We start from the raw sequence: 27,404 nt of genomic DNA, 5'->3' as shown, positions 1-27,404 counted from the left end.
TGCCTTCCTTGTTTTTTTCTAGTTTAGGATTTGTTTGGCAAATCAGGAGTGTCTTGTTGTTGTTGTGTATTTGAGACACAGCAAGACTGGAAAATACCTGATCCCAGAAACATGGGACCAATGCAGAAAAAGATCCAGGTAATCCTTTTAATTTCGGTGCTACCAGGAAGTGCAGATTCCCACACTCTGTCACTGATTGAAAATTATGATCATTAGTCTACACTCCCCCCCCCCATACACACATTTGCCCTGTTCCTCAAGTTAATATAGAACCATTGATAGTAAGTGTAATTATTTTTAAAAGAATAATAATTTGTTGGTGTAGTTGGCTGACCACACTCATAAAATGCATCATTGATGCAGTGCATGGAGAACAAGCCATGTTAACCAAGGTAAATAAATGGAAAAAAAAAAAAAACCATCGTTTTGCTTTTTTTCTATTAAAATTAACCCCCAAAACTGGAATATATACATATCACACACATCTTTGATAGGTTCATTGGCAAATTCATATATTAAGCAAAGATTTTTTTCTAATTATCTCAAAGCTTTCTTTTCTCCTTGTAGCAGGTCCCTTTACCATACTTTCACCATCAACCCCCCACCCCCACACACACACACTTTTTGCTTACACAAACAGAACCCAGCTTCAAACATTTAACCCACTTTTTGTGGGTTTGTGGCACGCACTCCCTGCTCATATGTCACCCGCTGACTTATCAGATACTGTGCTGCTTGGGTGGCGGCGGGGGAGCCCGTGATGGTGACTTTGCGGTTCCTGGATCCCGGAATGAACTCCCCCTTTTTTGAGATCTGAATCCGGGCCCCAGTTAACTCCTGATACTCCACCAGAGTCTTGCCACCTTTTCCCAAAATGGCACCCACCAGATTCTCTGGCACCGCAATCTCTACCATATCCTTTGCACTCTCGGCCAGCTTTTCTGTGGCTAAGAGGGAACTGGCCACCAGGGGGGAAGCAGCACTAAGGTAACCATTAGCACCAGTGGCTGCTGCCAATGAGCCCAGTGTGAATGCTCCCATGGCACTGGCTGGTGCTGCAGCACTGGTGGATGCCTCACTAGCGTAAGATGCAAGAAGATTAGCAGCGGCAGCGGCTGCAGGGTTCGCACCAGCAGCTACTGCTGCAAGCACTCCAGATGCAGCAGCAGAATTCAGTCCCAGCCCCATGGAGTTGGTGTTATATCCATAACTGGCCAAAGTGTTGAGTGCTGTGCTGATGGCCAACAAGTCATTGCCAGAGAAACCAGGCAGGGCAGCAGGAAAAGCTCCAACTCCAGCCAGGCCTGTGTGTCCCAGAAGCCCTGAGGCAGTAGCAGCAGCTGCTGCTGCAGGCAGCACATCTGTGGAGTTGGCATATGGGGAACCGGTTGGGTTGGAGTTGGCCACAGGACCAGTCACATTGGCATAACTGATATTCAAGCAACTGCTGCTCTGTGGATCTTCCTGGATTTTCTGAACGATGATGTCCACGGCTTTGTGAATTTGCTCAGGCTCACCACTGATTGTCACCACCCGCTCCTGCAGGTTGATGCCTTCAGGTTTCTGGGAAAGTTGTACCCAAGCACCAGATTGCTCCATGATGGCTTTCACTGTGGCTCCTCCCTTCCCAATGATCAGCCCTGCAGTGCTGTTAGGAACAATGACCTTTGCCTGCATAAGAAATATTAAAGAAAAGAAATAAAATTGAAAGTAATTGGGCTAGATTTGCAGAAGACAGAATATATAAGTATGGAATCTAAGACAAAGCCTGAAATCTGTCATTTTTCATAGAAAAGAGTTAAAACAGTGGACCACAACATAGGAGATCTAAGATATTAACACATGATTCCTCTCTGCAATTGGATCTGTATGACTTTTGAGCAAATTTAATAGTTGTTCAGGCTAACAGACCTCAGAAGTAGAGAATGACACGGTGACAAAATTCATCACCGTTCCCGTCCCCGCGGATAACTGCGGGAAACCATCTTCATGTCATTCTTTAAGGAGAGAGGGAAGAATCAGAGTATGAATGGCCACAGCCACTGACCCACAAGCTTTGCTTTGAAGAATGCTGGTGTAGAAGGACCGAGGTTGAAACAGACACTACAGAATGACAGTCTCTGGTATCCAGAGCAGATATTGTGATGTCATAATGCCTCATTCCACCAGTGCCTAAGAGCCAATCACATCAGTGATGTCACAATGGCTTCATTATCCTTGGCTCACATAAGAATCAGAGTATGAATGGCCACAACCACTGACCCTCAAGCTTTGCTTTGAAGAAGGACTGAGGTTGAAATAGACACTAGAAAATGACATGGGATTATTTCCCACGGTTATCTGCGAGGACGGGAACGGTGATGAATTTTGTCACCGTGTCATTCTCTAATAAGCAGTCAGATTTTCAGGCTTGAGAAACATCTGCATAGAGCAGAGACTCATTATATACAAATCTGTTTCATGCATATTTATTGCTGTGTTTCTAAACGCATGACTAGTAAAGTATGCCTCCAGAAGAGAGCTGAGAAGCACTTCTTTAAAAAAAGCAAATTGTAAGTCCACATGGTTTATGGTTTATTTGAACTTGCTATACCGCCTTATGCTAACTTTCAGATCAAAGCGGTTTACATTTTAAAAAGAAAACTACAAAAAAAGAAACTACAAAATTTTAGATAGGAGAAAAACCAATCGTTCAAGACCAGCCATACTTAAAGGTAAAGCACACTCTAGGTAAGAAATGCACAAGGGCAGAAAAGGGGAAGGGGAGACAATCGAGGGGGAGGTAGGGTCAGTGACTGAAGACTGACCATCCTAATCAGGACTGGGGTTTCCTGCTCCTGACTGGCCAAGGCTTGATGATGATTATATTCCAGAAGGCATCTGTCACCCTGCCTAAGAAGACTCACCTGTTTGGCACGGTCCGGATTCATGGTGGTCTGTGGTTGCAGCAGGTTGAGAGAGTCAGGCTTCACCACAGACTGAGGGATCTCCCGCACCTTTTCTGCAATGAAATTGTGCACAGCATTCAAGGCCTCTGCAGTCCCCTGTACCAGGCATACACGCTCAGTTGTACCTGCAAAAAAGAGTAATAGAAAAGAAGGGAGGGAAAAGAGATGGTTTGTCAGTAAAGCCTCATCTCAATTCCTCAAAACATGGGGTTAGGAGCCCATAACAAGAGCCATTTGGATCTTTTGATGTCACTATATTTACTCCATTCATCATCTGTTCTTTCTGTGGATTTCTCCTTCTAACTATAGTAACCAGGAATTAGGAGGTTCATTCATATCATCCTGATATTTCACAGCCAGACTCTAGTTTTATTGTCAAGTACATGCAGAGCTGTCAAGTTACCTAGTTCCAGAAAGGAGATTTTAGATCAGTCCTGGATTTCTGATAACTTATCCTGATATAAAAAGAGAGTAGCAGCACTGCAAAAGGTTATACTGTAATTGGAATATCCCAATAAACATTTTGGTCTTCCAGTTATATCCCAAATCCCTCCAAATCGTCCTTTTTTATGGTGATCTGATGACAGCATCTAGCTGCTACCATCAGAAAGAGATGATGTCACTGGAGCAGGACCTGCTTCTCTCCATTTTCCCCTTCCCTCCTCCCCCCTCACCTGGAACTGATGCTGGAAATGGTTGTCATTGATACTACTATTGCCTGCCCCCTTCTTTCATATGCTTTTATCGATGACGGGACAAAAGCACGCAAGAGAAACGCGCGCCGACATTTGAGAGCAAGACTTCAGCGCGCCGCTCTAAAAGCTTCTTTTAAAGGGCTCTGATGGGGGGGAACCCCCCACTTTACTTAATAGTGTTCGCGTTGCCGTGTTGGGGAGGTGCGGGGGGTGTAACCCCCCCCCACATTATATAGAAAACTTAACTTTTTACCTAGTTTTTAGGAAAAATTAAGTTTTCTGTATAATGGGGGGGGGGGTTACAACCCCCCAAAACCACCCCCAATGGCAGTGCCAACACTATTAAGTAAACTGGGGGGGGTTCCCCCCCCCCCACACCCCCGTTGGAGCTCTTTAAAAGAAGCTTTTAGAGCGGCACGCTGAAGTCTTGCGCTCAGTTGTCCGCTCTCAAATGGTCTCACGCGCTTATGACTGTGAACCGCTTTTACAGCCAGAGTTGATCAATATTTTGCCGACTGCCAGCAGCATTATACTTAGAAATTCAATGCCAAGCCATGTTCAGGCTTCAAATACAGAAGTTTAAGTGCAATATTTGGCACTTAACTGGCTATAAAGAGCCTTTTATGTGGTCTTATTTATGAGGTTAACTTTAATCCAAAAAATCTCTCTTAAACAATTAAATGCTGACTCTGCTGCTGGAATGCTTTTGGACACGAAGGCCAAGATTCTGTAAGCGGAGTCCCGATTGTAGGCATCCTACCGCTGTCTAACCAGCCAATTGGGGGACACTTTTTTGGCCACTTACATTGGAGGCGCCTCCGGGAGCACAGGGAGGTGAACAAGCCCACCTAAGTGTCCCTAAGGCTAGGCGTGGTTTGCCCCGGAAGTAGCCTTAGGTGGACCTAGGCAGCCATAAGCATCTTCCTAGGCCAGCGGGAGACGCATACAATGTAGGCCAGCAAAATGCTAGCCTACATTGTACTAGATGCAGCCGCTGAGCTTATCACAACAAGGGATCTCCCTGCTGCGATAAGTTTAACGGCTGCAGCAGCGGCCACCTGACCCCCCCCCCCACCCCCGAATGATCGCTGGCAGGAGGGATGCCCAATCCCACCTGCTGGAACACCCTGTAGATCGAAGCAGGAGGGATGCCCAATCCTTCCTGCTGGAACTCCCCCCCTTTAAACATAGAAACATAGAAATAGACGGCAGATAAGGGCCACGGCCCATCTAGTCTGCCCACCCCAATGACCCTCCCCTACCTTTCTCTGTGAATAGATCCCATGTGTCTATCCCATTTGGCCTTAAAATCAGGCATGCTGCTTAAGATTCTGGTTGGCCCAGGTGCCTAAGGCCCCTCCTATGGGTGGGGACCTTAGGTGCCTGGGCCAATCAGGCCTTAGGTCCCTCCCCAGTGCATCCCACAATGCTTCAGAAAGGGGCAGGCCCGACTCATTCAGACGTAGGCGGGCCTACCACCTGGACAAAGGGAAGACCCATCCATCCGGCTTTCCTAAAAGGTTAGAGGAGGGTCTGGGGGGGGGGGAGTCCAGGGGGGTTTGGGTGAGGGGAGCGGCACAATCTAAGGGGGGTACAGTAGGATAGGAGGGTTCGGGCATCCCTCCTGCTGGCAATCTACCAGGGGGGGGTGTTCCAGAAGGAGGGATTGGACATCCCTCCTTCCCCAATTGTTGGGGGGGGATGAGCGGCCGCAATTAGATCCCTTGCCATGATAAGCTCAGCGGCTGTGTCTACTTACAACTCAATTCTCTAACATGGACGTCGGTTAGAGAATCAATCGGGTCCACTTTAGTTTTGCTTAGGCGCAATTCTGTATAGGACGCCCATCGGCTTCTGAGACTGGGTGTCCTATACCAAATTCAGGCCTAAAGGAGCATTTTCAGCATCACTATCCATTTAAGTGCTACTATAAATTCACAGTTAGTCTTGGACAGGTGATTTAAATGGTCAGGAGCTTCTCCTGGCCATTTAAATCATTTAGAATATCCAGCCCTCTGCTTTTAGCTGTGCAGGTCCTTAGGAGAAGGTGGCGCAGTCTTCAGACCCATTGCCGAGGTGCATATTGGGAGCGGAGTATGACTTGCAAGTAGGAGGACAGAGATGGACTAATGGGGATGGTGAAACTAAAAAAAGTCTGTGACTGCTAAACACAATGAGAGAAATTGGGAGAATATACCAGTTTCAAAATTTGTAATAATTAAAGGCATGTATATAAAAATGTACCTGAAATTTAAATTTGCAATGTAAAAATATCAAAATACACAGATTTGTGGTACCCTCCCAAAACACATAATTAGGTTAAAGAATAACAAACATCCTAGTTTGTAGGAATACCCTACATCCATAATTACTAATAGGTACAGTATATCAGATAACTTCATCTGAAAAATGTTCATACAAAAATCATCCATGGCCTGTACAGAAGTGATTAAGTTTTAGGATTGTTTATTCCAGACTTGATACACTGCTGTTCAGACAGATAGATAGATAGAAATCAAAGCAGTTTACAAATACAGTACAATCAATATAATATAATAGCAAAATGAAGAACAAAGACAAGAAATGAGGAATAAAGTACACTTCTCCCTCCGTATTTGCGATGATTGGAGGATGAACAGACCCATGAACACGAAAAAACTGCGAATAACTGGTTGGAACCCGGAGGGGTTCATCAACATAGTGAGCCCAGGGACCCCGCCCTCCTCTTCTACAACTTCTTCCGCCTCTCCAAACCCTCTTTCCAATACCTTGAGCTGCTCTATGGCTCATAATCAGAGCAACATGGAGCACATGTACTCCCCCCCACCCCCTTACTCGGGCTGTGGGGAGATTTATCAAGACCCCTCAGCATTTCTCAGCACATCTACAGCCTCTCTTCCTTACCCACCCCCTTCTTACCCTTCACCAAAATCAGCCGCGGAAAGTGCGATCTTTCCAGTCATTTCAGACTATCCCAGTCTGTTCCAGCCTCAGTGTCAAAGGGAACTGCACATGCTCAACCGCAAGACCTCTGGAGTCAATTTCTGTGCCCTCGCCTCTTACCTCTCTCTCCACAATTTGCAATTTCACTCTAGGGGCCCCCACAATTTTCTCTGTGCACGTTGGGAAATTATGTAATTTGGGAGGGAGGAGCCAGTATGCTAAAAATTGCAAATAAACGAAACCGCAAGTGCTGAAATCGCGAACACGGAGGGAGAAGTGTACTGCTAATAGCTTTCCAAGAGTGCCTTGAATTTTGGGAAATGTAGTCTCAATTCAGATGCAGTTAGGAAGAGAATTCCATATCAAGGGAACTAATACAAAAAAATGCTGAATCCCAACTTGTTTCCCAGTGGGCCTGGTATGGAAAAAGGATAGCTAAAAAGTCTATCATTGTTTGAATTAAGTTATTAGGATGTGTAAGGGAATTAATGAATCAAAAGGTATTGCAGGAAAGCCAACTCCCATGGTCTTATAGGCCATTACTATGATTTTGAACTTGATTCTATAACTAATTAGATAATGGGCAAAAAGTAGAGTGGCATGGGTATGTGACTTTGCATGGTGAAGCAGATGAATAGTAATATTTTGAACAAGTAAAAGTTGACACAGCACTGATTGAGTTGCACTGGGTACAGAAGATGGGAAGGTGAGCTAAGGAAATGGGTGAAAGGTATGTGGGGGGAGGCAGGACTAGGGTTGTGTCCTCTTTCTTGACTTCATAAATATTATAACCCTATGTTACTCTGTTATATTCTACCAGTGAAAACTTCTTTCCTGGCCCAGATCTTAACTTGCGATTGGGCAATACAAAGACAGGAGCTGTTTCAAAACAACCAGAGTATTATTATACAGAACTTGCTACACCAGCACTAATATATATATTTTTTCTCTGACGTACCCACCTTTCTGATGCAACTTCCTGTGGGCAGGTGCAGCAGAGAAAAGGTTTCGCTGATCAGAGAGAGGCAGTTTTCAGCACTTTCTCTTTCATGACCTGCTGCAGAGTGTGGAGGATCCTTGGGGAGGGGGGGGGGGAGAGAGGAGCTGCAGCAATGTTGACCTGGGTATGAAGAGAGGGAACTGGAGCGCTGCACCCCAGCTAGTATTAGACATTCAGGGGGCCAGGGCAGAAGTTGGGAAGGGAACCCTAAAGCTTATCTGCAATAGGGAGAGTTGACAGGAAGGGAGCGATGCCTGATCCAGGAGTGGATTCAGTGACCTGACATTTCACATCCCTGAGAGTGGGAACTTATTGGGAGGGGAATCTTAGACCATTAAAACAAGCCCAGCCCAGAAATAAGGGTCAGTGGGATAGTGATACTTCAGGCAGTCAGGTGGGGAGAACTTCATAGAAACATAGAAGATGACGGCAGAAAAGGGCCATAGCTCATCAAGTCTGCCCACTCCATTAACCCTCCCCTAACAACCTCCTAAGGGGTCGCTCACAGGTGTTATCACCTATACACTGCCCTTGTAAAGATCCGATGGGGGTATCCCATTTATTCTTAAAATCTTGTATGCTGCTGGCCGCGATCACCTGCTCTGGGAGTTTGTTCCAATGGTCTACCACTCTTTCTGTGAAGAAGTACTTCCTGGTATCCCCATGAAATTTCCCGCCCCTAATCCTCAGCGGATGTCCTCTTGTGGCTGACGGACCCTTGAAAGAGAAAATGTTGTCTTCCACCTCTATGCGGCCAGTGATGTACTTAAATGTCTCAATCATGTCTCCCCTCTCCCTACGCTCTTCGAGAGAGTACAGCCGCAATCTGTGCAGCCTGTCCTCGTATGAGAAATCCTTAAGCCCCACGATCATCCTAGTAGCCATGCGCTGAACCGACTCAACTCTCAATACGTCCTGAAGAAACACAGTGGACTCAATACAATACTTGTGCCAAGCCTAAAAAGAGTGGAGCTAAACTCTTGTATATAAATTCTTGAAAAGCAGAATGCTGCCCAGAACTGTGCTAAGCATGGAAGCAGAACAACGAGAAAGAAATTCTGTTGAAAGGAAATGTTTTGGTGGGTTTTTTTCTTTCCTGATTGAAGCAAGGACTTGCTGTAAAAGAGAACTTTTGTTGGTGATGAATCTTTTCCAAGCATCATCAGCCGGTGTGGCTGTATTAGAACCAGTGCAATTGAACTGGATAATAAAACTTGGAACTGGCAATTATTGGCGGAAAGAGGTTTTTTTTTCTTTTCTTTTTCTCTGCTGTGCTTATTCCAGAGTGGCCTTCCAAAGAGCCTTGGGTGGGAGCCGGGTTGCCAGCGCTAGGCTTACCCCTGGCTCCGTCACAATATACAAGGCAATCATTTTCAAGATATTACTGCTATTCTTGAAGTCTCACTTTCTGAAGTTAAGGAACGAGCTACCTTCATTGCTAATTTTGTATTTGAGCAAGATTTGTCACCTATTATGAGGTTATACTTTTAAAATGGTTCAACTCCCTTTTGTGATCAGAGAATTTGGATATACCCTGATGTGACAAAATCAACTCAGGAGAAATGGAGAGAATTTCTAGCTATGAGAGAAGAAACAAGAAAAACAGGCATCTAAGATCCTTTTTAGATCTTAAGAAGTTATCTATTGGTGCTACATGAAGTGTATGAACAGAGTCGACTGAGGTTAATCCATTTAAGCCAATTTCTTTAAATGTTTTAGAGTAAAATCTCCCTTTGTTTTTTATTCCCTCCCATTCTTTTGATTTTGTTGCATGATGGAATTCCTAATTGTAAGATTAGTGATGGAAGTTGGCATTGAGTTACTAGTGCAAGTCTTATAACTTGTAATGATTTGTTAAACTAATAAAAATAAAGCAAAAAAACCCAAAAAGAAATGTCAAAAGGACAGAAGCCCTGAAGAGAGTTAGGAAAGAAACAGAGAAAATCAGAAGAGAAACACTCAGATCAGAATTTACTAATTTATGTATTATTAATTTATTAATATGTCAACTTTGGGAAATGTGTATCCTGTCCTCCCCCCCCATCCCCATTATCTTGGGAATGATAGTACTCTAATAGTTGTGCACGAAGTACTTTGTGAACCCTAAGTTTCACACAGCCGAAGTTTCTGGAGTTGCAAAACTCTAGTCTACTATTCACAAAGCGTGGATAAATTTTCTTTTGGGATAATGTCTCCAGTTGGGTTAATTTTGTGCATCCATACACAAATAATCATATTCCACTGTGGTAATAAACAGCTATTGATAGCAAGGAGGAAAATGATTACAGTGGTCTAATGTCACAGTAAATCCAGAGAAAGGGAGCTTACAATGATCATAAAAACCTCCTTGAATAAAATAGAAAATAGCTAGATTTGTCTTACAATTACATTGTAATAAGTTTTTAAAGTTTTAAATATAGGCAACTACAAGTAATGACAGGAATCTTATCTTACGATCTTTTTTTTTGTCATTTTTTATTTATATAATTATACAATCTTATTTTACAAGAATTAATTCTTGTTACATTGAATACAGGGAAGAAAAATTTTTAACACAAAAATACTTTTACAACAAACATCATACTGATAAACCCCTTCTTAGACCACAATAAACAGGGGATGACCAAAACTAAAATTAGAGAGAAATTAGAGGAATAAAGCAAAGAAGAAAGGCATAATGTATCTAGCGCCCATTACTATTATTATCCCTTAATCTTTAATCCTTAATGATCTGCTTAACATCTAGAAATTCCTTCAGATGGTTAGGAGAGAAAAAAACATATTTAACACCCAAGTACCTAACCAGGCATTTGCAGGGATACACCAATAAAAATGTTGCTCCAATATTTATAGTCTGTTGTCGCATTGCAAGAAATTATTTCCTCCGTTCTTGTGTAGTCTTAGCTACGTCAGGATATATCCATATTTTCCGTCCCCCAAATAATTTTTGGGAATTTTTGAAAAACAATTTCATAATCATATTCACATCCTGTTCAAAAACAAATGATACTAGTAATGTTGCTCTGTCCATTTCAGATGTTATCGTTTGTTCCAGTAAAGCCGTCACATTTGCAAAATCTATCACATTTGTCTCTCCTTCTCTTACTTTCCCAATCTCATTTCCATTTACCTTTCCTTTTCCGTCAGACATCTTTTTATTTGGTAGGTAATAAATTTTGTTAATTGGAGGAATACAGTTAGAAGAAATTTCCAAATTCTCAATGAAGTACCTTTTCAACAAATCAATAGGTAACATTCCTGAAGTTTGAGGAAAATTTAGAAAGCGGAGGTTCAAACGCCTATTAAAATTTTCAAATTGTTCTAATTTCTTATGAATGGTAGAGCTGTCTTTAATTGAAGCCAATTTAAATTGTTGCAATTGTTGTATGTCCCCCTGCATTTGCTTGGCTTGGCCTGTAAACTCCATTTTCATAGATTCAACTGACCCAGTCAAAATTTCCAGTTTTTCATTTAATTTTGTTACCTCATCAGTTGATTTTTCAATTTTCCCTTCCATCCTCTGCAACAATTGCCAGATGCTGTTCAAAGAAACCTCCGTTTGAGAGAGGGAAAAATCCCCTCTCTCTGCTGTTAATTCCCTCTGCCGTCCCGCCGACAACGCTGAGCCCTCGCCGGGAGACCCCACGCTTTCACTTCCGGAAGCGTGTGTCTCTCGCCACAGCGTTTCGGCTGTAGCCGGACACGGAGGCGTCGTGGGAGCTGAAGGAGACAACGATGTTTCAGTGCCCGAAAGGGCCAGTGACTCCCTCCCGTCCCCGCCCAACGCCGAGCTCTCCACTCCAGCCTGTGTGAGCGCCGGAGAAGGCGCGAAGAAACGGTCCATCGTCTGCTGAATCGGGGTGGACGTCAGGGCCGACGAGGCAGAAGCCCTAAGCACCCCTTTCCTCTTAGGAGGCATCCGTGTAAGGTATTTGAAAAACGCAGATTAGGAACTTGTTGAGAACGTCTCTCGCAGCTCCTCTACATCGCCGCCATTTTGGTCCGTGAAGCTTATCTTACGATCTTAAGCTCAATGGAGCCATCTGGTTCACTTTTAGCTTCTTCAGGAGTGCAAGTACCCATTCAGTTAATTTCTAAGCAGCATGTTGCAGTTGACAGAGATAGCAATGTGCTACTTACAAATTAAGTGAATGGGTGCTTGTACTTTTTAAAGAAGCTGCTCCTGAAGAAGCTAAAAGTGGACCAAATTAGGGTTACCAGATTTCTCCTTTAAAAAAAGAGGACATGTGACCCAACCCTGTTACGCCCTCAGCCCTGCCCCCCACACAAACCTCATGTCTACTTTCCTGAGCTCTGGCCCACGTCTAGAGGACCTCTGTGCATGTGTGGACGTCGACATGATCACATCACAATCATACATACATGCGTGTGATGTCATCACATCAACATCCGCACATGGGCAGAGGCCCTCCAGATACAGCCCCAAGCTCAGGGCCTTCCAAAACCAGGACAAACTGCCAACAAATATCTTCCTACTTGGGGCCATGACACCAATAACACTTTACAACATTAATTTCTACCAGAACAGCTGGTCTTGGTCACACGTGCAGAACACAGATAGACCCTATGCAAATACAGGACCACAAACTAAAAGTCCTAATAATATTGCAGCAGATGGGGACTGATTGTATTACATGAAGTCCCTTACATGTCTGGGGTGCAGAGAAATGAGGGCTCTCACCTACTCATCGAGTAGCTGGACTGCAAAAGGTGAGTGCCAGGGAAAGGTCTTGATTCTCTAGGTTTAAACACAGGTTTGCCCACAGGCTCTGGGTTTGTGCTGTCTACTAGGACTTTTTGTTCCAATTCCCCGGGTCCCTGTCAGGTAAGTTTGACATCACTTCTTTCACAGGGATCAATACCCCAGCCTTAAAGGGATAGCCAGACATAGTTTTTCCATTGAACACTAGAGAACTTGGGAAGGAAACAGGGATGTGGATATCGAATGCAAGAGCCTCCCTCACTATCCCTGCAGCTTTATTAACAGTAAAATTACCAACGTTCACTGAAAGCATTACTGTCATGGCATGCATACAACTAACCCAACTGGAGACATTGCCCCAACAGACAGGGTTTTCAAAGAGGGATGGACATGGTGGCACAATAAGGGTTAATTCTCTTTTAACACTAAACTTACAACAGAGATTTGGTGCTGGCTGGCTTCAGCTCCAGCTGTTCTCCAATTAATACTCAGCAGCTGGGAGCTAAGCATCTTAAAAACCATCAAACCTTACAGTCAGCAGAGTGCTTCCTTTTTTTACCTCCCCCTCTCTTTTTTCCTTTCTCCATTTCTATCATCCTTTCCCCTCATCTCCCAATCAATTATTCTGTTTATTTGTCCTGCTCCATAAGGAAGGAGTCCTGAGGGATTTCAGCAGATTTAAGTTCCATGCAAAAAGCGTCACTCTGAGGCAGGGATTTTATTCACTTCTAACCTGCCCTCATTCCTTCTGTTTCACGGTGTTTCCTGGAACACATCAGCTGTAAAAGGCCAAGAGAGAATCAATACCCAACAGAGGAGGAAACTGGAAAGACTCACATTAAAAAGGGTTTTCAATATTATCTGTAATTCCTGCTCCCATCCTCCTCACTGCTGCCTGTTTCCAGAAGATAAGGCCCAAGATTTACTTTCTGCATGGCAAGGGGGACGACTCCTGACTTCCCCTTGTCTGAATCTGCAACCAACCATTCAACTGAGACAGTAAAGCTTGTTTTCTCTTTCTAAGGACAGGCACCGTGTCCTGAGGTATTAATGCAGCTGTGGATCAGCTCATGAAAAAACAACATGCACTAGAAATGCAAATTACAAATCCAGGAATACTGTACTACAGCAAACTGATTCATTCCCTCAGAAAATACCAGATTCAGAGATTTTTTTCACAGGAACACTGCACAGTAGTATGCCAAATGTAGAACAGCCTTGCAACCTCTTTAGTGATGCCTTTGTACATGCTATTTTTTTATATATACAATACATTTGGATTTATTAAACACCTTTATGAAGCGATGAGTTGTGACATGATCAGAGAAGTGTTATAATATATCCAGAACATTCCAAAATAGCATATAGAGTGTGTCAAATCCAAAGCATTCCCTCAGTAACACAGTAACTGGCAGCAAAGACCAAAATGGTGCATCTAGTTTTCCCAGTGAGGTAGTTAAGGATGACTTTGTCAATACCACACAACAGTATGTTACATCCAGAGTGCTATCTCTAACACAGTGTTAATTCCATGGACGTTTGTAGCAACCTGCTTTGCAACTCTCAGACTATAGCCGAACCTGCACATCTGAGACTGTACCTGTACTGCACCTTGCTAGTAGCCTCCCACCTACCGATTGGGTCCCTACTTTCTTCTAGACAAGCTTTCCCTAGGTAGTTTCTAAAGATACTGCAACCCCACAAATTTCCAGGGATCCCCTACTTACTAGCAATGCACCTACAGAACAAATGCAGAAAATTTGGAGATCACCAAATGACACAGGGCTAAAAGGTAATACTGTGAACTGTAAAAGTTACAAACAGCATAACGACAAAGAGGAGAAAGTAGTAGGGAAATATCTGTCCACGAGAAATTGTTCGGAAAAGTGCTATGGTCAGTCTAGTCCAGTGGTCTCCAACTCAAACCCTTTGCAGGGCCACATTTTGGGTTTCTAGGTACTTGGAGGGCCTCAGAAAAAATAGGTAATATCTTATTAAAGAAATGACAATTTTGCATGACATAAAACTCTTTATAGTTTACAAATCTTTCCTTTTGGCTAAGTCTTAATAATAATATTGTAATTTATAGCTAAAGAGACAGATGATCAAGAAACTGTTTTATTTTACTTTTGTGATTATGATAAACATACCGAGGGCCTCAAAATAGTACCTGGCGGGCCGCATGTGGCCCCCGGGCCACGTGTTTGAGACCACTGCTCTAGTCAAATGTGTTCCTCAATCAAAACTGAGATTTCTGCTAAATTCTGGACTAGGCCCTTAGGAGCTAGTAGTGCAGAACCAATTTTAACCCAGGACGCTGGCTGGCATAACCATGAAACATTTGTAGAACATTACAATATTACAGCTTCCTGGGGAAAGACAGGAAATACTTTTATTTTGAGTCAGATCACCAAGTTCAATTTCTTTAGTCCTGGCTGCCAGGAATCGCAGAACACTGCAGAGGCCAGAAGGTCAAGATAGCCGGAGTTTGTAAGACAGAGTTTGTTCCCACTGGAAGACACAGATCTCAAAGCAAAGAGGGAATCACAATACTGTACATGCAAAGATCACCATTTTGCTACAATCCTATGATGTGTCAAACCTAACTTTTTTTTTTTAGGAATATCACTCTACAGCAGTGGTCTCAAACTCAAAACCCTTTGCAGGGCCACATTTTGGATTTGGAGGTTCTTGGAGGGCCTCAGAAAAAAAAGAGTTAATGTCTTATTAAAGAAATGACAATTTTGCATGAGGTAAAACTCTTTCTAGTTTATAAATCTTTCCTTTTGGCTAAGTCTTAATAATAATATTGTAATTTATAGCTAAAGAGACAGATGATCAAGAAACTGTTTTTTATTTTACTTTTGTGATTTATGATAAACATACCGAGGGCCTCAAAATAGTACCTGGCGGGTCGTGAGTTTGAGACCACTGCTCTACAGTGTAGCACATTGAAAGCACTCCCTTCACTAACTGCAAACACCTCTGGCTAGTTTCCACCTATCCCTTGTAATGCCATCAGCTGCACAATGTTCTTTTTGACTTTTGTTTTTTTCACGGACAGGATGATCCAGTGCCGGTTTTTGCCTTTTGCAGGCATGCATTCATATTTGTAGTATGAAAGTCCCTGTATGCACTGATGTGGTTGGGCAAATCCATGATGGCATTAGCCTGTCTTTATATGAAAAAAGCACACTGCAATCTTAACTGCAGGAAAGGTGGATCAGCTGTACTTGGGGGGGGGGGGGACGGACATAATTTAAAGAATATTTAACTTTTCTACAGATAACATTTCCCATAAATGATAGGGACTTTACAGAAAGACCAAAGGCTCCTATAACATCTGATGTAAAAGCCCTGTGAGCATATATAAACAACTGAGTATTGCTACAAAGTCTGCAAATGTTCCAGTGAAATATCTGCAATGAAATAAGAATGAATCTGCAGACAGTCTGAGTGTTCCTTTACATTATGCATGCCATAGTCCTACAAAAAACATGGCCTCCTGGCTTAAGGTGTCTACTTGAGAACTTCCTCAGACCTTAACAAAATGATTCTACTCTTGGTAGCCATGGAAACTGCAGATATTCCTGCTTTATTCCAACTGCAGTAGCCCCCACCTCAGCTGGCTGCTCCAATTAAAGCTCAGGCCTCAACTGCGGCCTACAGAAATGAGTCTGCCGCAGTGCCGTTTCCATAGCTACCAGCAACCCCTTGCCTGCCATGCACTCTTGCAAAGAAGTGTGTGTGGGGTGGTGGTGGGGGGGGGGGGGGAAGTGTGCTTAGAACACATTTAGAATTTCATAGTCGGCTAATCTTGTTTGCTACATGAGGAAGAAAAAGCAAATAAAAATGAAAAGAGTAACAGGAAGCTCTGTAACGTCTAAACTAGATTTTCTGATTGGGTCCAGTAGAAATTGGAGAACAGCTTACAGAGCATAGGAGCCACAAACCACTAAAGAAGAGAAGATGCAGTTTTTGACATATAGTAATCTAACAATCATAGAAGGGAAGGCAAATATTTATATTCCTTCTTTAGGCTTCCAGCTCCTTTGGAAGAAGAGTTGGAATCTGGTGTTAGAAGCATTTATTCACTACTACTTGGAATTTTTCACCTCTATATCTCTTCCCAGCTTGTCTAGCCCAGTTAAAGCATCAACAAGGGTTCCGCCTTCTGCCTCGACCTCAGCCTCAACCTTAATCAAACCCTCCTCATTCAGCAGGTCCTCGTCCTCAAGCAAATCTGCTAAGTCTTCTCCTGTCACCTTTTCTCAACTACCCTTCCATCCAGCATCTCTCCCTCCTTCCCCACCACCCCAGGGTCCACCATCTCTCCCTTTCTCTTCCCAACTACCCTCCTATCCAGTATCTCTATCCCCCTCCATACCATCCCTTGTGTCTAACTTCTCTCCCTTTCTGTTCCTTCCCTCCCTAAATCCCATTATCCACCATCTTTCTCCCACTCCTCTGTTTTTAGACCCATTATTTCTTCCCCCCAAGTCCAGCATATGCACGTATCTTTGAACCCCCTTCCCTCCCTCCCTCCATGTACTTCTACACCAGGACCCCCTCTCCTGAAAGCCTCTCCCCCCCCCCCCGAAGGCCTGCACCCTCCTGAAGGACTGTACCTCCCCCCCTGAAGGCCTGTACCCCCCCGAAGGACTGCATCTCCCCCCCCACAGGTCTATCCCCCCTGAAGGCCTACACTCCACCCCTGAAGGACTGCACTCCCACCTTGAAGGACTGTACATCCCTCCTGAAAGACTGTCCCCATCCTCCGGAAGGCCTGTGTGTTCCCCTCAGGCCTCCTGCGCCTCCCTTTACCTGATTGCAGCAGAGAGCAGCCTGCAGAAAGGATCGCGGGTACTTTAGCGATCCTTGCAAGTTGTCATAGGCCTCCGGACGTCAGAGGAGGGGCGGGACCAAGGCAGAAGGACGACTACTCCGGAGGCCTATGGCAACCTGCAAGGATCGCTAAAGTACCTGCGATCCTTTCTACAGGCTGCTCTCTGCCGCAATCAGGTAAAGGGAGGCGCGGGAGGCCAGGGCGGAAGCCGTCCACTGCAGCACTTCTCAACTGATCTTCCCCCCTTGCCCTCTAAAGCAGAAGCGGCAGTGCCGGCCAGCAAGAAGCAATGCTGCCGATCCTGCTTGAGGGGGGAGGGTCAGATGGTGAATTGGAAGGCCAATTTTGGGGGGGTTTTGAATCAATTCAAATCGATTCATCTGAAATGAATCGGTGAATCGATTTGAATCGTGAATTGGGCAGCACTAATATACAGTAGCTTAAATCAAGGGCTATAAACTATAGTCAAGCGAGTTTCCATTTTTTTCATATCGTAGGAAAAATAGCTTATGAAAAACCTGGAAACTCGCTGGACTAAGTGTACATAGCTCTCGATGGAGACTTTGCTGTTTAGCTTATTTTTTTATCAAACTTTTCAAACCACCCTTGTAAAAATGAGGGCTGTGTAAGTGTGTAGGAGGCATTCAACACCACTCAGATAAACAACAGACAAACAAATGGCCGGCCTAAAAAGCAGGTAGATTTAGCTGAATGTTCAGTGGCACAATTAGCTAGTTAAGTGCAGCTGAACATCTGTGTAAAGACAGCCAGTTAAAGGTACCAGCTTAGTAGGGTTCTGCTACACCGGGATAGAGTAAAGGTCCATCAAGCCCAGGATCCTGTTTCCACAAGCGGCCAATAATGCAGGATCCCAAATTAATTCCCCCCCAGGATAAACAGTTGCTTTGGCATTCCTCTACACTTGATTACTGGACAGTACTAGTTATTTGTTCTCTTTATTTTTATTTTCTTGTCTTCTTTTTTCTTTTCCTTTTTGTTTGAACTACTATATTCATTTAGTAGAATTCTCAAAATAGAAAGCAAAACCCCCTACCTCTTAAGGAAATGTAGACCCATAAGTAACTGTCTGGCAGGCTCCTGGTGTTGATTGGGTCAGAGTAGGAGCTGGAATACTCTCTGAAAAGGCTTTGTATGCCGTCTAGGAGGGTGGTGTATTTGGGATCAGTTTGACATTGAATTCAACACATTTTATTAATACATGGAGTTCACTAGAAATGCAGTAGATTTCCTACTTCTTTAGTGAACCTGCATATTTGACCCTTGGAAGTTTGGTGGTTCCATCCCTAAAACCTGAATTGAACTAGAAGGAAGCACATACAAATCCTGGTTAGAGCTTCTGAAAAATTACAGCTGGCTGTGGGACTTTATGGTTGGAGATGGAAGGGTAAGAAGGAAGGTTTGAGTGTAAATTCAAAAACTACTCAGGAGGTCTTGCTCACACTAGAGAATGACATGGGTAAAATATTTGTCCTGTCAGCTCACTGTCCCCACGACCACTGTCCCTATCCCCGCCCCGTCCCCACAACCACTGTCCCCCCCCACCCCTGCAACTACTGTCCCCACCCCATCCCCGCGACTACTGTTCCCGCAGCATCCATACAAGCCTCAAAATTCTGGCTGCTGAACTAGAGAAAAAGATATTCAGCTGTAGGGCTTTGTTTATACATTTTTATCAATACAACTAATATTACTTTATCCTAAAGCAAAAAAAAAAAAAAAAATTGAAATTTTTTTTCTACCTTTGTTGTCTGGTTTCTGCTTTTCTATACTATAATCACAGTGTTTTTATAAATTCTAAATTAAATATAGTGAATATCTCAGAACCAACACCTGTGACTGGTGAATTCACCAAACTGGGGTTAATTGGGGGACCATCATTGAAATTCACTGTCCCCTCACCACCCTAATTAATATAATTAAAAGTTCCAAAGTTCCAAAGTTTCCAAAAATATGGTTACTTATCTTGTGTAACGGATGGTATGGTCTTGTTGTTGTTCCCCAGAGGTGAAGTAATAAACTTATGTGCTTAAAGTGTTAAAAACCACTGTAGTAACTCCTCCAAACATTATCCGGGTCCCCCCGACTCGAGTTTCGATAGATATCGTCTTCAGGGAAGGACTCTTGTATTAGCTCCTTGTAGAGGCTTGGGCTAAAATCTGGTTTCTGCTTGCCTCATTTTCGCCTCATCTTCTCCTCATCCACTGTCTGCCTTCTCTCTGCATCTTCCATTTGCTCTGTTACTGTGATTCTCCCTTCCATCTCTCCCTCCACACCCCCAACTGGTTTGGCACCCATATTCTTCCCTTCCGGTTGTGTCAGAGGAGAAGCTTCCGCCTGTAGACGCACGCAACTTCAGGCAGGCTCCAGCAGCTTGAACAAATTACACTGTAACGTGCCACGAAGGTAAGGGGAGGGAGAGAGATAGATGCGGTCAGAAGGTAGGAAGGAGGGAGGGGGCCAAGCGCAATCGGTTATGGCGCACTTTACCTCCCTTAACTGCGGAGACAAGGCCATTCATCGTTCCACAGGGCGGTAGATGGCCTTGTCCCTGTAGCCGCAGTGAGCATTTTTTCCCCTCACTGTTTCAACGGGTTACCTGCGGTTAACAGCCACTGAGTCATTCTCCAACTCACAGCATTACTCTGAATGGAGAAGAGATTATCCTGAACTGAGGTTGTTACCATATTTGTCCTTATGGATGTCACACACATTATTGCCTCCATCATTTTTATCCACATAGATCTTTGTAACTGCTCATTGGGCTTCTTTCTTTACCATGCTTGTTAACCATCTGTGCCTCTCACACCTCTTTTGCATCTGATTCCATTATGCACTTTTTCATAGGACTTTCCTTGATTCACCCAGTTATCTTCCATTTTTCACTTGCGGTATTGGTCACTATCATCACATTTGTTCAGTTTCCATCACATTCTTAATTTATATTAACATCTCAGATGCATGGCCCTACCCTGTTCCACCTCCAGCCCCACCTTATTCTGCCTCAAACCCCATCCCATTCCACCCACAGCCCTGCCTCCACATAGCCTCTTCTTTCCTGTCGGGTCTGGAGGGCCTCCAAGAACACGCGGATGCCTGTGACGTCATCTTTGCATGCTCAAAGGCCCTCCAGATGCGGAGGGGCTTTCCAAAACCTGGACAAACTGCTGGGTTTGGAAAGTCCGTCCAGTACTCTAAAAAGAGGACATGGTTTGCCCGGACATCTGGTAACCCTAAGATTATGGGTTCCTTTTACAAAGGTGCACTAGCGTTTTTAGTGCACGCACTGGATTAGTGCGTGCTATAGTGCGCGCTACCTGAAAAACTACCGCCTGCCCAAGAGGAGGTGGTAGCGGCTAGCGCGTGCAGCATTTTAGCATGCGTTATTCCACACGTTAAGGCCCTAATGCACCTTTGTAAAAGGAGCCCTATATGTCAATGTAACTCCACAGGTTTCTCCTGTAATATTTATTTATTTGGATTTATTAACTGCCTTTTCATGAAGAGATTCACCCAAAGTAGTTTACCATACACTGAATAGCAATCAGGTATTCTTAAGTATTTTCCCTATCTGTCCTGGAATGCTTACAATCTAACTGTGGTACCCACTGCAATCGAGTGCCAGGTGACTTACCCGGTGGTTTTGAACTTACAACCTCAGGGTTCTGAGATAGCAGTTCCAACCACTAGGCTTCCTCCTCCTGCTATTTTCTTTGCCCCCCTCAGTTTCCAATTCAGCACATCCCAGTAAAGGGTTGAACCATCATCACCCCTTCTCTGCTTGAAACTTCCCAATGAAAATCAATTGGTTACCATAACAACACATGCAGCTCCCTGACTACTGGGCCCTCTCCTTTCTTCTCCCTCCTAGTCCATCCTACCTCTTCTGATAACAGACTGTAATCTGTCAGGAAATGGAGGCAACGCAGCAAAGCTGCTTAGCATATGAAAGAGAAGGATGAATGCAGACAGAGCCCAGACTTCCCTCAGTCAGAGCTGGGGGGTGGGGGGTCAGATTACAAGCAAACCTAGATCACTTATCAGATTATCATCATTTTCTAATATAAAGGACAATGCCAAATTACTTGTGATGTAAACAAAGAATACAGATAAAACAAAATTGATTTGGTATGGACCTCCATCTAAATCAGGGGTGTCAAAGTCCCTCCTCGAGGGCCGCAATCCAGTCAGATTTTCAGGATTTCCCCAATGAATATGCATGAGATCTATTAGCATACAATGAAAGCAGTGCATGCAAATAGATCTCATGCATATTCATTGGGGAAATCCTGAAAACCCGACTGGATTGCGGCCCTCAAGGAGGGACTTTGACACCCCTGATCTAAACCAATTCCTTTGTCAATTTCATTAAATGGCATGGATTTCAAGCTTTATTATCCATGATTCACATTTACACTTCTCCCTTCGAATCCACGGTTTCAGTATCCGCGGATTCGGTAATTCGTGATTTTTTTTTTTACAAATAACCTATCTTCATTTTTTGCCTATTTTTAAGCCGTCCAAGCCTCCCCGGAACCTTACCTGGTGGTCTAGCAGAGAAAGAAGAATTATTAAAATGTAAACAGAAAATGGTCCAGTATTAAGCAGCTTTCCTTAGAGGCCCTTTTACAAAGCCACTCTAAAAGGTGGCCTGTGCTATTGCTAGCACATGGGTTTCTCATGTGCTGAGGACACTTTTTTGAGCTGGTGTACCTAAGTAATTCCATATGTCTAGGGGAGGGACAGATGAACCTGCCCTCAGAACCGAGGACCAAAAGGTGGCATCCTGTCTAAAAGCCACATCCATTCTGTAAAACTTCATAAAAGTATGAAGAGCAGCCCAAGTAGCTGCCCTACATATTTAATCAGGCAAAACAGCCTGATACTCTGCCCAAGAGATTGTTACCCTTCTCGTGGAATGAGCTGTAAATGAAATAGGCAGCTATTTCCCGCAGGAAATGTAGGAAGATGAAATTTCCATGCGTATCCATCTGGCATTGGACACTTTGGAAGCCAGCCTTCCCTGTCTTGAGTTACTGGTTAGCACAAAAAGATGATCAGAAAGCCTGGAGTCATTAGTCCTATCTAGGTAGATAAGCAGGGCCCTGCGCACATCCAGCTTGAGCAGAACCCGTAGGCTGCAAGGAAGGCAGATGGAGTTCCTGATTGACATGGAAGTCAGAAATCACCTTCGGAAGAAAGGAAGAAACTGTGCGCAGAGAAACACCTGACTCCATGAAACAGAGAAACAACTCCCTGCAAGAGAGGGCTTGCAATTCTGATATCCTTCTTGCCAGGACTATGGAAACAAAAAATACTGTCTTGACCATAAGGTATAGCAGAGAAGCCTCTGAAAGAGGCTCATACAGGGTCTGTGCAATAGGGATCTCAGCCTGAGACCCCCCCTCAAAAACCGAGTGACGTCCAGGTGAGAAGCCAGAACACAAAGGTGACTCTGAACCTGAAAGCACGAGATTCTGGCTATCTGCAATTTGAGGGAAGAAACTGCAAGTCCGTTTTCAAGACCAGCTTGAAGGAAAGCAAGGATCGCTAGATCTTTTGTTCTATCTGCTCCTTGGTATACCATAACTGGAAAGATTTCCAGGTCTTAGCATAAGCTGCAACCGTTGCAGGCTTCTTAGCCCTAAGGAAAGTCATAACCACAACTTCCGAATAACCTTTCCGAATCAAGGCTACATGCTCAAGAGCCATGCCTTAAGATCAAAGCATTCCGACTTCTCCATCCGAATTGGGCCTTGACTGAGGAGCCCAGGGTCAGTTTCAGGGATATGCCCCTCTGCAGATGCACCATATCCATTTACCAAGGTCTTCATGGTCAGCCCAGAGCCACCAAGATCACCAGACCCCAACGGATTGCTATCCTGCGGATGATCCAACCCACCATGGCACATGGTAGAAATAGACAAGAAAGGGAAGAAGACTTGCTTCAAATATGTGTCAAACAAACAAAGAAAGGCAAGCAAGATACCATAAAACAACCAAGGGGTACATTTATTAGCACAATAAGTCCTAGTATATTTACTTGATTATATCACAGAATAAATATCCCAACTAGGATCCAAGTTTCAGCTATCTGGAATGCCTTCTTCAGGGGACTAAACAAGTAATCTAAAACAAAAAAAGCATAAACGTAAATATATATATATATATATATATTTGAAAACATTAAAAACAAAATGATATAAATCATAAACCATAAATAAGAATATATAAGAACTTTAAAAACTAGAAGTTTATAAGACATAAACCATAAATAATGATAAACATCTGGTCAATAAAACATAACAGTCAACATCATAAAAAGCATGAATAATAAAAGAATCATAAAACACAAATACCTTATGAACTAAGCATGGAATACATACCATGAAAATAAGATCAAAAGAACAAATATAAATATACAACCAAGCAAGATTTGAACATAGAAATGTAAAGAAAAATGTGTTACGGTACTTAGAGGTCAAGGCTGAAATTGATCACTCTCTCCTCAAAAATGGATTTCCTGTCCTATTAACCCTCTTTCTTCCTCCCCTCTTAAAATCAATCAATTTGTACCTTTGCTTAATCTTTGTAAACCGCATAGAACTTCACGGTATTGCGGTATATAAGCTGTTATTATTATTATTCTATATATTGTAAAGCATGAACGACAACACATTTGGCATTATCATATAAAAAAAGTGAAAAAGGTAGAGTAAAAAACCCATGTTGATATGAAGGAGGCACAACTTTTTTAGACCAGATCTGGGATGCATCACAGACACACACTGCTACTACCAGAAATCCTGGACCACATCAAGCAATGCAAGGACAAGGTTAGCAATTTGGCTGAGGGAAAGGGAGACTGTTTCCACAACAACCAGAGAATTGCCCCATACAATATCCAGTGACCTCTATAGATTTACCAACGGACGAGCCCACTATATGACATCCAGTAATGACAGCAATGGAAATTCCTCTTTTTAATTTGTTCGATACTCATCTTTTAGCTTTGGAAAAAGAAGTACTACAGAAAGGACTCGGTTTTGTTCCATCATATCCAACGCACTCCAAACCAAAGTGGATTTATTTAAATTCACTCATAAGTTACAAATTAACCAAGCATCTTCAAACACTACTTCTACAAATCAGTACAAGGATTATTTGGTGGTTAAAAACCCATCGAGATGGATACCCCCAGGGAATAAAGATCCTTTGATAGAAGCATTTTCTACGTGTGTTATGTATGACATATCAAAATTGAAACATAAAAAGAGACACAGCCACTTCGACTTTTCCAAAGAAGAATTTTCTGCTGTCAACTCTTTGTCAAATAACCAGGACATTGTCATGAAGCCCGCTGTCAAGAGAGGCCGGATTGTTGTCCAAAATAGAACAGATTATATCCATGAGGTCCTCAAACAAATTAGTGACAGAAAGTATTATTTGCCATTAACTGTTGACCCCACTGAGAGACTTAAGACAGAAATTGCTGAAGTAGTCGATATTGCCCATGCATCTGGATTCCTAACGCATAAAGAAAAAGACTTTTTCAAAGTCAAACATCCTGTCATCCCCACTATACATGTGTTGCCTAAAATACACAAATCCATTACCATTCTGCGCACCTTTCCATGTTGCCTTTACCCTTTTTTTAAATATACAAATTTCAAGTTTATTTGAACTTGATATACCGCTTTTAAAATGCAAAGCGGTTTACAATTACACAGAGAATTAAAAAATACTTTAAAAAAATATAAAAAGTGGGAAACAGACTTACATAAACAATACAGACAGGATAAATGGGAAGGATACATTGCATGAAACTAATAGAAAGAGGAAGGAAAGAATGGAAAGGATAAGGGAGTCTATAATATTAAGCCAATAGTCTGAGTCTCATAGGTGGTAAGTCCTAGGAATAGATCTCATTGATGTCTTCAATCCCGCCAATACTCCCAGGGAGATTACAAGGTTGATAGCTCGAGTATGCGTCAGGATCTTGGAAGGGTCGAAATGGTTTGGTTAGATCATTTGACAAATTTCTTCAATAGTATGGTTTTCAGTTCTTTTCTGAATGTTTTGTAGTTGGGCATATCAACCTATTTCAGTTCACGTTTTTTATATGATAATAATGCCACACGTGTTGTCTTTCACACTTTACAATGTATCTCACCCTTGGCCTCTTTTGTTCCTCATTTGTACTTTAACAGGTTTGAAGTACCGTAACACATTTCTATGTTCAGATCATGCTTGGTTGTATATTTATATTTGTTCTTTTGATCTTATTCTCATGCTTAGTTCATACGGTATTTGTGTTTTATGATTCTTTTATTATTCATGCTTTTTATGATGTTGACTGTTATGTTTTATTGACTGAAGATTTGAGCGATAGGTTACAGATTAAGAACATAAGAACTGCCATACCAGGACAGACCAAAGGATCATGTTTCCAACCCAGGTCCCAAGTATCTAACTAGATTCCAAGGAGTAAAACAGATTTTATGCTGCTTATTCTAGGAATAAGAAGTGGATTTCCCCAAGCCATCTCAATAATGTCCTACAGACTTCTTCTTTAGGAAATTATCCAAGCCTTTTTAAAACCCCACTAAGCTAACTGAATTCACCGCATTTTCTGGCAATGAATTCCAGAGTTTAATTACACGTTGTGTGAATAAATATTTTTTCTGGTTTGTTTTAAATCTACAACTTAGTAGCTTCATCGCATCCCTCTTAGTCCTAGTATTCTTGGAAAGAGTAAACAAGCGATTCACATCTACCTTTTCCACTCCATCATATCACTCCTGAGCCACCTCTTCTCCAAGCTGAAGAGCCCTAGCTGCTTTAGCCATTCCTCATAGGGAATTCAACCTATTCCTTTCATCATTTTTGTCTCCCTTCTCTGTACTTTTTCTAATTCCACTAAATCTTTTTTGAGAAACGGCAACCAGAATTGCACACAGTAGTCAAGGTGCAACCGTACCATACAGCAATACAAGGGCAGTTAACATTCCTGATAATTCCTAACATTCTTTTGCTTTCTTAGCTGCCGCCACACATTGAGCTGAGGATTTCACTGTATCCTCGATAATGACACCTAGATCCTTTTCCTGGGCAGTGACTCCCAATGTGGAACCCTGATTTCATGCTTGAGTTCTTTCAGTTCCCTGAGATGTATAACATCTGCTCCAGGTGATTTATCACTGTTTAACTTGTTGATTTGACTTAGCACATCTTACTACTACTAATCATTTCTAAAGCTCCACTAGACATATGCAGTGCTGTACACATTATATGCAGGTACTTTTTCTGTCCCTAGTGGGCTCACAATCTGTTTTTGTACCTGGGGCAATGGCTTGCGAAAAACCAGAAGAGAGACTCAAAGTACACACCAATCCAGTGAGAAAAAAGCAACAAAGGCCTCAGAGATGGGAATAATGAAGTATACTTTATTGAAAGACCCGACACGGACCGTGTTTCAGCCCAAATTGTCTGTATCAGGGGTCTAAACTAAAAAATAAACATTTGCACTTAAATAAAGATAAAATTAAAAACACATACATGGCTTTAATCAATCAAATTAAAATCTTTAGATGTGAATAATATATAGGACCATTAATTAAACATATATCAAAACCAACTTATCTACACTACTAAACATTATGTAATAAAAACATGATGAATCAAAACTGTATATAGCAAAGCTTACCTTCCTCACTCCTTCACCCAATCAGACAAAAATATAAATCCAAAAAGGATCTTTAATAAACAACCAAAAATAAAAAATGATTTTAAGGATTGAAGTCAAAATAACATATCAGTGCATGAATACCAAAACAACCAACTGTTGTTCATTGATATTTATATACAAAGTAATTTAAACATTTGTAAACTATGATGAGTAAAACTAGCACTGCATTTTCCTAATTAAACAATGACATATAAATAACAAACGTTTCACTGTCTTACTCAAAAAATGACTTAAATAATAAACCAACCAATCAAAACAAAATTAAAATCTGCGTAAAAGCTCCGCAAACATAAACATTATCGTAAAAACATGCTTGCGACAAAAAAACTGTGGAACCTCAATGCCGAAAACATAATTGTTGTCAATGCCAGCAGTGTGATTTACAGTGTTAAAGAAGACTAGTGAAACTTTAGTGCCAAAACACTTCGTTCCAGCAATGTAGTTTACAATAAAAATTCAAACCAACTAACAAAGCATAGATAT

General features: G+C 42.5%; 1 protein-coding gene across 1 annotated transcript in view; it reads right to left on the bottom strand.

Annotated features, from left to right (window-relative positions):
• Positions 1 to 421: 421 nt before the first annotated feature.
• NOVA2 (NOVA alternative splicing regulator 2) overlaps positions 422 to 27,404 on the bottom strand; it is a 110,479-nt gene continuing 83,496 nt past the window's right edge. Inside the window, exons 3-4 of the mRNA XM_033956112.1 lie at positions 2,907 to 3,073; positions 422 to 1,671 (exon numbers count right to left, since the gene is read on the bottom strand). Coding sequence (XP_033812003.1) covers positions 658 to 1,671; positions 2,907 to 3,073 — 1,181 coding nt within the window. The 3' untranslated portion in view covers positions 422 to 657. The remainder of the gene's footprint in view (positions 1,672 to 2,906; positions 3,074 to 27,404) is intronic.

This window comes from Geotrypetes seraphini, chromosome 8, assembly GCF_902459505.1.
Source record: "Geotrypetes seraphini chromosome 8, aGeoSer1.1, whole genome shotgun sequence".
Classification (NCBI taxonomy): Eukaryota; Metazoa; Chordata; class Amphibia; order Gymnophiona; family Dermophiidae; genus Geotrypetes; species Geotrypetes seraphini.
This window is presented reverse-complemented; position numbering and strand designations above follow the sequence as displayed.